General features: G+C 32.3%; 1 protein-coding gene across 1 annotated transcript; it reads left to right on the top strand.

The window, feature by feature from the left end:
* The first annotated feature begins 22 nt into the window (after positions 1–22).
* Positions 23–12,893, top strand: LOC111708306 (myosin regulatory light chain 2). Its single transcript, XM_023481639.1, has 5 exons — positions 23–115; positions 10,496–10,573; positions 10,847–10,925; positions 12,054–12,158; positions 12,793–12,893. The coding sequence occupies exons 1-5, from the start codon at positions 23–25 to the stop codon at positions 12,867–12,869; spliced, it is 432 nt and encodes a 143-aa protein (XP_023337407.1). The 3' UTR covers positions 12,870–12,893.
* The last annotated feature ends 1,251 nt before the right edge of the window (positions 12,894–14,144 follow it).

Raw genomic sequence — 14,144 nt, 5'->3', positions numbered from 1 at the left:
ATAAATATATATAGATGAATAGATGATCAAACTTGAGATTGATAATCAGTACTCTTTCCCTTACTACCGGGACAGGAACTCATTTCTTAAATCAGAACTTCAAATCTCTATCATGGTAATCCTTCATTAGAAAAGGGATTCTGTAGAAAATGGAGAAAGGACAACAATTCCCAACCAACTACTCCCAATTCCCATTTATCAATTACTAAATCTTAAATTTGCATTCCGTATTCCAAATTATATATTACCTATTCATATAAATTTCACTAGAAGAGGATCATACATTTAGCGTACAGTACCATTTTCCCCTCACAAAATCTGTATTTGTACTGTACTACAAATATAAAACTTGTTTATTCTAAACATTGGTTTTCCTTCCACTATCTTTACTTTTAACTCAGAGAGAAGATTTATACAAAAAGAACGAAAAAACGATGTTCCGTGTTTTGATATTTTATTCTTGGGATAAAAATAAAGTAAACTTGATCAAAATACAGTTTTTAAATCTTGGAACCGCTAAAAACTTTCTCCGGCCACAGTTGTCTTTGAAAAGTAAGACTATTACTAATCAACAGCGAATAGGCTGTTTAGTTTACCCTGAAATTACCCAAATAAGTGAACGGTCCCTTTAACGCTGTTAATAAAATTGAGATCGTCAACTAACGATAACTTTGAAGAATCGGAAAATACAGTTAACAAAACAAAGTTTGGTTCTTACCCTCTAAAAATAACAGCTAACTGAGATTTAGTTTTAAAAGCGGAAATAATGGGTAACAAAATAGCATTAAAAAGATGGAATGTGCCCTAATGAACACTGAAAGTCACCATTTTTAATCATTCTCAAATTTTCGTGAATTTTTCTGTGGCACATTTTAAAAATAAAAGTTTTTTTTTAATTTCTTTGTCCAGCAAAATGTTTTTACTTCAACCAGCTTTTAACTAAACCTTTCTCAGGGTCATGTAACTAGACTCAAAACTTTTGAATTTATTGGTTTGAACGTTCTGACGTTTATTGGATTCAATCAAACAGACACCCAGACTCCCCAGACAGACAATAGCAAAGTATATAAACATTAATACGGACTAAAACACCTTGCAGAGGATGAACAATCTGAAGGTTGAGATGCACAGGAACAGATTACCCATCACAAATCCCATCATGCACACAAGATATCTTTCCACCTTGCATAGATGGAGGGGAACAGGAAACAGCATACTTCGCCAACCAGAAGGCAGACTCTAAATAAATACAGTATTTCAATGCTTAGAGGGACTGTAACGGTAATTTTAATTGACCCTATATACAAAGATTCACAACATTACCCTTGAAACCTTAATCTATTCAATAATATGGAACAACTAGAGGCCAATGTGTAATATTACACTGTGAATACAAATACTAATATTTGCCTTTACTGTCAAGCTTGAAGCCAACTACCAATCTTGTTGTTTCTAAGGTATAAACTGCTACTTGACAAATGAAACCAAGAAGAAAGCGAAGGTAAATTTCAAACAACTCTGATTACAAAAGATATAGCCGTAGCCAATGCATTATTGCTAGGGTTTCCAATCAAACTCCAATTGGGCAGAATTGTGCAGAATTGCGCGGAAATAAAAGGGCCTGTTATTGTAATGACAAATAACTAGAGTTTCCAACGCAAGTAATTGCGAGCAAGTGAATTTAATTGTGCAAAATTCCGTAACAATTCCGTAAGTCAAACAGTCAAAAATATTGATTTTTAGATGGAAAAGCAATTCCGTTGCACGCAATTCCGCGAATATTTAATTGCTTCCTTTTTTCCAATTATAGCGCAATTGCTCGCAATCAAATGGCCCAAGCGGCAGCAACCTTTGTGCGCAATTCCGCGCAACAGAAATTTGATTGGAAACCCCAAAATACAAATAAATCAGTAATGAATTAAAGGGACATTTCGTGACCCTTCAGACATAGATTCCTGATTCACAAAGGTACCCCTAAAAGCTTTGTCTGACCAGGTATGAATTAGATATCATCAATGATTGTAATCTTTTAACAAAAGTGACTGGCATATTTCTTCTGCAGAAAAACATAAAGAAGTTAAGTCAGACTGAAACACTTCTAAACCATGAAAAATAGACGCTATCTTCCATATTATTGATCAGATGAAGTTTTCAGGGAAACCATTGTAAATTGGGCATAGCCATCTCTTCATGAAGGGTCACATGAAATTAACCCTATCTCTAAATCACATGTTTGATGTCAAAATCTGACAAATTATACATCATTGGAAAGCTCTTGTGCTCTACTTTTAGAATCTGCAAAAAAATTGCAAATTTGAAAAAAATTGAATTTTTATCGCAAAATCCAATTATATAGTAAAAATGTTTGAAAAAAAAAATTTCTCCAAAAAATGAAAAATTATACATTTTGAAAAGCCCTTAACCATGCCATTTCAAGTATCCAAATATCTTTGCAAAATTTTAAATAACCTTTTATTTTAATCAAGAAAAACTAAAAATGTGCAAATTTCCTTTGACAGGTTGTTTGCAAAAAATTTGCAATTTTTTTCTCGCAAAACTTGTGCAATTCGTTTCCTTATGTCAAAGGCTTTCCAAAAAGCTAAATTTTTCAAAATCTGACAAGTAGAAGTGGGTCAAAACAAAGATTTAGTTTGTTACAGGAAAAATCAGTCATTCAGGCAGTGTGCTTGAGGACTCAGGCAGTTAGTATTAAAGCCCAGTTTTAGGCCTAAAGGGAGGGCTTTGGGTATGTAGGAAAAGTCAGAAAATTTCAACAGCCTCAGACCAATACTTTTTGAGTTATGTAAAAAACTACAGGGGGTCAACTTGACCCCCCCCCCAGCAGGAATTGGGTTAAACTTACAGTCCCTTTAAGTCAATTTTAATCAATCAGCATCTCATGTACTCACATTAAGAGTGGCCATGGCTCTAAGTATCTGCACAATGTCCATGTTGAGAATGATGTTTATGTTTATGTTTGCAAGCGGAACACTCTCCTTGTATTTCTGTAGAATCCAGGTCAGCGCATTGATGATGATGAGTAGGACAGTTAGAGATATGAAGATACCAGGAGACTCTCCTAGATTGAGCCGTATCCTGATGCAGAGATGAGAAATTTTAGAAATGTTGACGAGAGCTTAATTGTGGATATCAAGATCAATGCTTAATCTTTTCTTATAGTTAACTCCAAGATTAATTTAATTTTAAATTTGTATCCACAAAAGTAAATAAACAACTCAACCAATTAAGCGGTGTTTGGAGTAACCAGAAAAGCTGGAAAATTTTAAATTTTGCGCGCCATTTAAGGATTGAACTCTCATTGGTTGGAAACTGGCAAGGAGAGAAAAAGATCGGATTAAGAATGGGAAATTAAGAGTGTTCACATCGGATATTCAGATTAAGTAATCGGGATTAAAGCAATCCTATTCTAAAGTTCCAATTTCTGATAAAACTTAGATAAAATCTCATAATACCATGATATAATTTAGCCACAAGGATATTGTCAACTATTGTGTTTTGCTACGCGTCATAAATATAGGTATCATAGATTCAGACCTCCCAGCCTTTAAATATTTAAAGCTTGTTATGCTTGTGACTTTGCAGGGAAGGGATTAATTAAATTAATTTTATTACTGATACCTAATTGATTGGAACTTATTCCATAGTTTTTTTAAATGATTAATTTTTTATCCTATCAACAGATTTTCCATATTTCCTTCTTTCGTTAATTCAGTATTTATATTTTTCTTCTTCTCTATCCTAAAGGGTTGATTCGAGCAGTTAAACAACTCAGTAATGTTTTCACCCATTTCGTTACTTCTTGAAAATAAATTTAGTTTATCAATATTTAATGTTGTTTTAGGTTTCCAGTTGGCTCCACAAAAAATCTACCATCCCTACTCTGATTGTCTCTGTCCTAACTCTGATTGTCTCCGTCCCAACTCTAAATGCCTCTGTCCCTACTCTGACTGTCTCCGTCCCTACTCTCAAGGTCTCTATCCCTACTCTGACTGTCTCTGTCCCTACTCTGTTTGTCTCTGTCCCAACTCTGATTATCTCCATTCCAAATCTAAATGTCTCTGTCCCTACACTGACTGTCTCCATCCCAACTCTGATTGTCTCCGTCCCTACTCTTACTGTCTCCGTCCCCACATTAATTTTCTCTGTCCTTACTATTATTGTCTCTGACCTTCTCTGACAGTCTAATTGTCCCAACTTTGACTGTTTCTGTCCCCACTCTGACTGTCTCCGTACTCACTCCAACTGTCTCCGTCCCTGCTCTGAATGTCTCTGTCCCTTTCCTAAATGTCTTCGTCCAATCTATGATTGTCTCCGTCCCTATTCTAACTTGCTGTCTTTGTCTCTGCTCATGGATTGTCAAAACTCTACTCTAGGTATCAACAATGTACTCTGACTGTCTCCGTACTTTCTCTGGATGTCTCTTGTTTTCTCTGAAAGAAGGATGGATGATGTGAACCATAGATAATTAGGAGAAAATATTAAAATAGTTCCAATTACTTCAATTAAAGCTCTGTATTCAATCTTCCGTAACGGAAAAAAATCCAAAATAATTTTTTTTATCAAAGTGAATGTACGGTTAGACCGGTGTTAGCATTGTGCACAGGGATTAAAGGGACTGTATACGTTTATTTAAGTGACATTTTAATTACATTCTATAGAGTGGCAAATTCGATTATCAAAGGTACTCTTTAAAGGGACAGACCGGCTATGTAACGTAGTCAAACTGAGTGTGCAGTGTTGTGGACAAATTCTTTATGATTCATTTGAGACATATAAAACTTGTTAAAGATCTATAAATCCTGAGTTTGAGCGCAAAGTCGACGTTCAAAATCGTACTTTTGGGTGGATTCGTTTTCATAATTGTTTTTCTTTTAAATTATTAGATTACGACGACAAAAAATGAAAACAAAATTCCACAGTAAACTAAATAGTTGTTTAGGAACACCTTGAGTAAATGAAAATTAACTATTATCATAGAGAATAAGTAATCTTGTTCTATTATTAGTTTCTATAATCTCTCTTTAATCACAAAGATTTTCTGGAATTTTTATTAAAAAGACAACATTTGAAGAATTTGAAGAAATCTGCGAACAAATTCATAGAAAATAAGAAATTCAATATAATAATCAAAAAGGGAAGTAATTAATTCTAACTTCGATTTATTGACAAACTTCTTTTGAGAAATATGTTCCCAAACATCAATTTAGTTTAAAATAGAATTTTTTACTATATTTTTCGTTGTCGTCATTTAATAATTAAAAAAACACAATTATGAAAACGTACTTACCCAAATTAATGATTTTGAACGTCGGCTTTGCGCTCTAGCTCAGGTATTATATATTGTGGAAATGTTTTATGTGTCTCAAATGAATCCTAAATAATTTGTTCACAACACTGCATACCCAGTTTAACTACCTTACATAGCCGGTCTGTCCCTTTAAAATGCAATAAATATAGTAATAAGCCCCATATTTGTATCTCTTTGAAGGTACTCTTAAAATCTTTATCAGATCAAAGTTTCCTTTTTAGTCTAGCTAAACATTGATTGGTTTTAATTGCAACTTTTCTTTAAAACTTGAGGCTTGGCCATTTTATTCAATGGAAGAACCTAACAAGCATCCAATCCAAAATGAGAATATATTTATCATTGTTCCTCATAAACGTGTATTGGGCATGCCACTCTATAAATGGAGGGTCACTTAACTTTACGTCTAAAACAATTGGAAAAATGTATAAAGGGTACCGTTGTGGATACACTTTACAAAAACAAATGCAACAAAACTGATTCAAGAACAATGAACATATCTGCTACATGTATGTATAACAAAATAGATTGTGGTATCCAATTTTCACGTTATAAACTCATTTACCCTCCCCCCCCCCCCTATTCCACAACATATATTAATCCTTCTTAAAAGAACCTGTGCATAAGATTTCGATGTATTGTATATATATATAAAGTTGTAATCTCTGTTTGGTTGTTTGTCCAATCATAACTCAGGAACCCCTGGACCAATTTGCCTCACATTTTGATTGAGAAACTTGGGAGGCCCAATGGAATGTTCTTAGCTTGGTTTTGAGATTCTAAGATTAGTATGTCGGTTTTTATAGGAAAAATTTAGTTTCCGGTAAAATCGTTCAAGTGCGGGTAAACGGTGGGAGTAGCTTTTAGTAACCTTGGCAGTGCTGGGTTCCCAAGCTAGTAATAAGTTAAAGCAATTAAAACTGAAAGATAAATAAAACGATGTCTTTGATGCAAATTGTTTAATATCTAAATTTTTTTTAGAGGGCGGGTCACTCAATCATGCCATGTTATGCTTTTAACCAAGTAAACTATGATTTATTTTTATTAAGAATAAAAGTTTCTCTAAAAGCTTTCTCTAGAATCTAGAAATATAGAATTTCTAGATTAATGAGTTACTAGTTAATAAAAGGTTTCTATAAAGACCTTTAATTTATTTTAATTATCTGGAACATTTCAATAGAAAGACGTTTCATAAAGAATATATTATGCACATGCCACATGAAAGACGTTTCATAAAGAATATAATATGCACATGCCACATGAAAGACGTTTCATAAAGAATACATTATGCGCATGCCACATGCTATAGCTACATATCTGAAACTTGTGCATCAGCTTTTTAGACCGGGCCAACTTTTAAGCCAGGCCTTTAGCTCGGTTTACTCTAGCTACCTTTTTTAGCAGCCTTATACATGAATATTGTTCACAGAGTTTGTGGCAAAATTCGAATGAGTTAGATGTTCACGTGAGGCCGAAGAGTTTTAGTATTCCAGTGAAATAGGATATTAGTAAATTAGACTTTTCATAGACATTCCATTCCATTAAAATTGAACCCTATCCCAATTGGGCTATTTTTTTCTAATATAGACTTTAACTTTCCCCTTAGAGTTAGGATAGGGGATACATGTCCCTAGTCCAACTTTTCGCGTCCTCTATTTTTTATGGTTAGGATGCAAAGGAGGATTAAAAAAAGTTCAAAAAGTACGAGGGAAAAATATTTAAAAATATATTTTTTACTTTTGACTAATATTATCATATGAGTCATGATATTAAATTAATTTTTCAATGGCTTTTNGGGGAGGGTTTTCCACCTCCCTTATGATTTAGGCCCTTATAGGTGAGATAGGGGAGTGATATCCATGTCCAACTTTTCAAGGCCTGCTCAATAAAAAATAGACCTCTAACTTTAATAGTTTAATTCCAAAAAATCATTCAGATATTACAAACAATAGTCATCGATTATTTTTCGACGCATTCGTAAATAGTTGTTATTTCATAATATTTTCATAATATTTTCTATTTTTCATGAACTGAGAGTTACTTTTGAAAACATTTATTCCTGTTTCGAGGATTTTTGATAATGAAGACGACATTTTAATATTTTCCAGGAATGTTCGAAAATCCAGCGCCAGCGAAAATTATTTTTTTTAAATCAAAAATATTATGAAATATTAACTATATACGAATGCGCCGAAAAATAATCGATGACTACTGTTTGTAAAATCTGAATGATTTGTTTGGAATTAAATTGTTTTGTTTACGATCCGAGTTGAATGTTGAGTCTTTTCGAATTTGTATGGACGCTGCGTTCTTCGGTGTGAGTCGTTTTTAACAATTTTCTCCTTATAGACGCAACAGATAAAAGTAATATTAGTAGCGATCAAAAGCGCTTTTTTATCGCATTTTCAGTTTTTGCGAATACTCCCTTTAAAGAAATGAAAGAAAACGCTGTAACCTGTACACTTGTTTAAAGTACGGATTTTTAAGTGTGAAGGGAATGGAACGAGGATGGAACCGTGCTCGACAAAGAAGGGAACAGACAGGGATGAAACCGTTCTTGACTAAGAACACCAAGAACAAAAAATGAATGGAACAATTGGAAAAAGAACGAACGAGGATGGAACAATCAAGCTGAAGGCCCTCATCTAAAACGCGACGGAAGGATTTCAGAAAAGTCAGAACGTGCCCAGCCCTAACTGTGAGAACTAATCTAAATCTTTAGCTCAATATCTCTAAAACTCAAGGATAAAATTGCTGCTAAAGTTGGAAAAAGACATAGCTCCAACACATTCATGCCTTATGTCATTTTCTTCGTAATTAAGTCCAGAAAGATTAAATCCGTCGAAATTTTTACAAATTTTAAAAATTGACTGAAGGAAATATGTGATATCTGAATTTTATTATTTTCCTAATATTCTGGAATATTTTTGTTAAATAGAGAGAATGATTCAACTTAATTTAAATAGAACAAAATCACGCAACCTCCATCCCAAAGAAAAAAAGAAACCCGAGATGTTAGATGCGTAAAACAAAGATTTCCTTCGTTCCAGGAAAAATTATATTCTTGTATGAAAACCTTCTGTTTGCTCGCAGAAAAATGATTATTTTTAATTCGCATTGCGAATTTATGCATTCGACACAAAGAAGAAAGTTGTTGTGCAGCTCAGTACCATAAGATATAGTTACAAAATATATCATAACAAAAAATGTAATTACTAAACCTGTTATTACAAAACTTATAATTGCAAAATATATAATAACAAAACATATAAGTTACGAAAGAAATGAATTACAAAAGATTTGCAAAATCTATTAAAAAAGAAAATTACAAAAGTTTTTTCATTTGAACATTTCTTTTAGACAATTTTTATGTGCATTTGAACTATTAAAATCCGCAGAGCTCGGCCTCCTGGCCTGTCCTAGCCGCAGCGCTCGGTCCCTTAGCCTGTCCTTGCCATATAGTAGATAAATATTAACTTTTTTTTGTTAATTTGGACAGGTTTAGGCTAGATTATTACAGTTTCTAGGCCGAGCGCTGCGGCTAGGAGTTCAAATAAACATAAAAATAATTTAACTGAACCACAACTAAATTTTTTTCTGGTTCATTTGAACTATTTTTGTGTTTAAATACAATGGAATATGAGCTAAAGAACATTTCATATATTTTGTAACATTTGCCTTTCTATAGATTATGTAATTCTATATTTTATAACTTATATATTTTGTAACTTATATCTTTTGTACTTTGCCAAAACATATTTTCAATAAAATGTGGAACTAACATCTACTTTTATTTCCCTACAGTGCAGAGGTTTGGTCCATCACCATTACCGAATTTTAAATCTTATGTTACTTATATCAATGTAATTATATGTTTTGTTATTACATACTTTGTAACTTTTATCTTTAGTATTAATTATATCTTATGTTACTGAGACCTCAGTTGGAAGTCTAATGACGAACTACCCTGAGTGGAAGATAAGCGTTCTGCATGTTTTGAAGATTCCAAAAGCTAGATATAAAGTATAACATTTTCTTTAATATAAAATTTATGTATGTTTAATTATCAGCTTTAAAGTACTTAAAAAACCAATATCTAGACAAATATGTAAAATTTAGATTACAATTAAATGATATCATTCCGACGGAGCACTGGAAATAGATAAATAGATAATGCACCTTTATTCAGGGCAATATTGATTAAATCTGTTAATTTATTTACCATGTCGTAAAAACATCCTAGAGACACTGTGATATAATAATTACATTGTGATTTTACTCATTTGAATTCTCTGGGTCAAGGGCTTTACAAAAATTAGTTATTTGTTGCGATTTGCGCAATTATTTTTCGTAATTACCAGAATTTGCAATTAAGATTTTGGCTTTTGCAAATTATCCATTCTTTGCAGACTATTGTAGTAGAGCTCAAGGCCTTTCCAAAAATGTATTAGATTTGTATCACAATAAGGCAGCCAGTAATCAAGACGTCAGGCTAAATATGGTTTAAATCATGCACATTGTTGATACTACAAACATACTTTCATTTTAAAGAATTCAAAAACAATGTTTATATTCATGATGTATCTAAATAAACTAAATTTTTTATCAAAAACAAGAAGAAACGATGTTCCGTGTTTTGATATTTTATTCTTGGGATAAAAATAAAGTAAACTTGATCAAAATACAGTTTTTAAATCTTGGAACCGCTAAAAACTGACAGTATTTGTGTGGTGACAAATAAAGCTCCAATTTCTTCAGTTCCAATGTATGAACTATTAGGCATCAGGTCCCAAAGAATATTTTACCTTAAAAAATCCATCTTCGACTTGTATCTCTTAAATTAGGAAGATTAATGATACCTAAGATAAAATTAGAAACATTGTATTATTAGTAAAAAGTAAGTATAACCTTTGGATTTGAGTCATTAACACAAATGTTATAATCCCTATATCTTTGCTACCTAAAGATGTAACTTGTAAACCTTTGATATTTCAAATTGGGTTTTAATCAAAGTTTGAATTATCAAAGGAAACACAACATCGGTTTATAAAGAAATAGGTGTTTAGAAATTAGAGTTCATGCGATAAAAACTCATTTTCTTTGCACTTATGGGAAAAAAGAGATATGAATTATCATAAAAATATCATTTATTAAATTTTTTATTTTTAGGCTAAAGGTTCTAAGAAAGCAAAGAAGGGGGCCAATGTCTTCACACTTTTCAGCCAGAAGCAGATTCAAGAATTCAAGGAAGGAAGAATCAAAAATAAGAGAAAAACAATTCAGTGGTCCCTAAAATGATGTAAAATAAACTGCAAATTTTACAAAACTGAAAGAAAGTGCGCTCTCAATACTTTTTTTGTTACAATTGTCATAAATTCAACTTTTAAAAGTTTTTTTTATCAATTTCATATTTTCCAAAACAATTATTTAATTCAACAATAGAAGAATTTCTTTAGGTGTCTTGCAGATCATCGTCAACAAAATCTAAATAAAAGTTAAAATTTTTAATTCTGAATTTAGGAAGCTTTCGGTATTATTGACAACGACAAGGACGGTATTGTTACTGCCAATGATCTGAAAACAGCTTTTGCTGGAGTAGGTGAGACCTTCCTTATTGATCTTGAAGTGCTACAGTAGGATTTGAAGGATATGTAACAAATCCGCCAGGAAATGATCAGAAAGGAATTGAGTTTTTGTCACAAAGTCTGATTTTCTTATCCATATCTTTGCATTTCAATGTAAGAGGCCTTAGATATTTCAAACTATGAATTATATTAGATCAAATAATAATAGTTTTGAAATATCAACTATTAACACCATCAGGTTGCAAAGATATAGCGATTTAAATATCAGAATTTGTGGCTAAAACTCAGTTCCTTTCCTCGAAAAACTGGATCAGTTGATTGTTAGATCTGAGCCCACGATTTAAAAGAATCGGAGAAATACGGCTCGGGTCGTTGGACCTTTTATGGATTGAGCTTTCGGATTCAAGCTGCAGCTTATTTTCCACCGAGTTGAATTTAAAAAAAACGGTTTAATATTCTATTCGGCGGATTTTCATGGTAGGAATATCAATTTTTTTACTGTTGATAAAGAAATGTCCAGATATATTTTACATATGTGAGCAATTATAGATCCATAAGACTGATACATTTTACAAAGCATGCTTTTACTTCGTTACATTTACTCAAAATCCTTTCTGTGTTTATCTTACATGATTATTAAAAGAGTATATAGCGAGTGCTGAAGATTCAGCCAACTTTAAAACATTTTTACTAAATATAAACACGTAGTTTACGGTCCTCAGGGGTCATTTGATTGTTTATAATAAACAAAACATGTTTATTTTTTAGAAGAAAATTTGAATTTTTAAATTGAACAAAACCACTCAAAATATTTTTCTTGTTTGACTTTTTGGTAGTGGTAAATGAAATCCATTTAACGCCCACTCCTCTTTCATCTTTCCAGGGACCGAGTTTAATGAATTTGAGCGACGTCGCTGAACGTTTCATATTTAAACCACCGAAGTTAAAGACTAAGGGAATATATGAATCGTTGATTCATATTTGAACCTGTGGAAGAAAACAGTTAAAATTCATTAAATTCGGTCTCCTGGATTTTTCTGTGCTGATTGATTGATTGATTTTCTAGGAACTGTATTTCAAGAAAGTAATTTCGCGCAATTATATCTGCACAATGTTAATAAATTACATACATTTTCGTTAAGGTAAGACAGTAAGCGACAGTGAGGTGAACAATATGCTAGGTGAGGCCCCAGGCCCGGTCAACTTTACGCAGATGGTCACCCTCTTCGCAGAGAAAATGGCCGGAGGTACTTTCTATATCTATATATATATAAAATTGTCATCTCTGTTTGTCTCTTTGTATGTCCGATCATAACTTAGGAACCTCTGGACCAATTTACCTCAAATTTTGATTGGGGAACTCGGGAGACCCACGGGAATGTTCTAAGCGTGGTTTTGAGATTCTAAGTTAAATGGGTATACTTTTATAGCGAAAATTTAGTTTCGGCCGGTAAAAATCAACGTCGGGATTTAATATGAGCACATTGGGCAACACTGGGTTCCCAAGGCTAACTCTGATTTTATAATATCCAAATATTCTCACTCTGAAAAATCTAAAATTTTGATTGTGGAACTCAAAAGAGCCACATGATTAGTCTCAGCTTGGTTTTGAGATTCTAAATGGAGTAGGTCCACTTAGAAAAATAGATAAAATCGTAATTTAAGACCAAGCGCGGGTAAACGGCGGGAGTATCTACGAGTACCCTGGGGCAACGCTGTGTTCTCAGACTTGAGCTTTCAAATAAAACTAAATCTCAATAAATTTGTTTAGGCTATTATGGTCTAAAAAAATGTTTCATTGATTCCAGACTTTTTTCATTGTGTCATTTCATTTCCATATTTTCTCTTATTCAACTTCTAATTTGTTTGTTTACATATCAGGGGCTGACGACGATGACGTCATCATCAAATCCTTTGAAGCTTTCGAGATCAACGGTCAGATCGACGCAGAAATGTAAGGTTTTTAATTTAAAAATAACACCGCTGAGGAAATTGCATAGATAAAGATAGATAAGACGACATTTTTCATCTTGAAAGATATAAATGTACTGAGATGTTTTAAAGATATTTCTATTATATAGATAAACTAGGTCGGTTGTGAACATTGGCTGTTCTTATGTCATTGAGTACTTGTGGTGTACATGAGTTCTGTAGAGAGAAATTTATGTTAGTTTAGTCCTTCTCATGTCCTTCTTCAGTTCTCATTAATATGATGTATTGCTCAGTGAAATATTGTTGTTCAAATAGTTCCATTCCCGGAATTATCTTACACTCTATTATGAAATCCATTAAAACACCAAACCACCCCGCTTATCATTGAAGTACACTTTGACCCCTAGGAGTATGAGTTCGCGGATTGTACAATTCTTGGTGGTTTTGCGTACATAAGCTATCTATGTTTATTTATTAATCTATGGGAAATTGTAATTTGTAATTGTCATAGCTAATAATAACTTCTGTGTTGGATACATGTCATTCTTATTTTTTGATCTCGATATCCATTGTGGGCACTTTTAATTTTTAATCTCTTCATGGCATATGCATATACCTTTAGGATATAAACAATTACCATACGGGATATCGAATAAAGATTTAAATTAATCTGCAGATTAACAAATGATCAAGATAGCAGTGATCTCGATATCCGGCACAATACAAGAGTTACAAACTCTGAACATATCAATCATAAAAGTTAAAAATTGCAAAAATATAATTCACATTTTGAATTGTGAGAAAAGCTGTTTAATTATTATTATAATAATTATAATTATTATTAATGATAATAATAAAAAAATTATGATAAAACCACTTCCATCATGCTATAGCTACTGTGTACTTAAAATACAACTACTAATAAATAGAGTAATAACAGATAAAAATGGTAATGATTATAATATTAATGATAATAATAATAATAATGTTAATAATAGTAATAATAATAATAACGTACTGCAGGATTGAGACTAGGAGACCTTCAAGGAAACCGGTTTAGAATGGTTGTAAGAAATATCGAAAACACTGCTACTGAACTATCCATTAGGAAAGAACAGAAAATATAAAAATTTAACTTTTTATTTAATTTTCCCTAATTAAAGCACCTTTTAAAATTGACCCCATATGCAATATTTTTCAAATGTCTACCCACCCTTGATATTTTTATTTTCTTATAGATCTGCCATGGAGTACTTATTTTTATTTTCTTACAGATCTACCATGGAGTACTTATTTTTATT

The sequence above is a fragment of the Eurytemora carolleeae genome, unplaced genomic scaffold (assembly GCF_000591075.1).
Source record: "Eurytemora carolleeae unplaced genomic scaffold, Eaff_2.0 scaffold829, whole genome shotgun sequence".
Taxonomy (NCBI): domain Eukaryota; kingdom Metazoa; phylum Arthropoda; class Copepoda; order Calanoida; family Temoridae; genus Eurytemora; species Eurytemora carolleeae.
Note: the sequence above shows the minus strand (reverse complement) of the source record. Positions and strands in the feature narration are given on the sequence as shown.

Bases quoted from the DNA above. Each gene is read 5' to 3' on its own strand.
- LOC111708306 (XM_023481639.1), top strand. From the start codon at position 23: ATGATCAAACTTGAGATTGATAATCAGTACTCTTTCCCTTACTACCGG. The intron at 116-10,495 runs GTAATCCTTCAT...TTTTATTTTTAG, and splicing joins AACTTCAAATCTCTATCATG to GCTAAAGGTTCTAAGAAAGC. The intron at 10,926-12,053 runs GTGAGACCTTCC...ATTTTCGTTAAG, and splicing joins AACAGCTTTTGCTGGAGTAG to GTAAGACAGTAAGCGACAGT.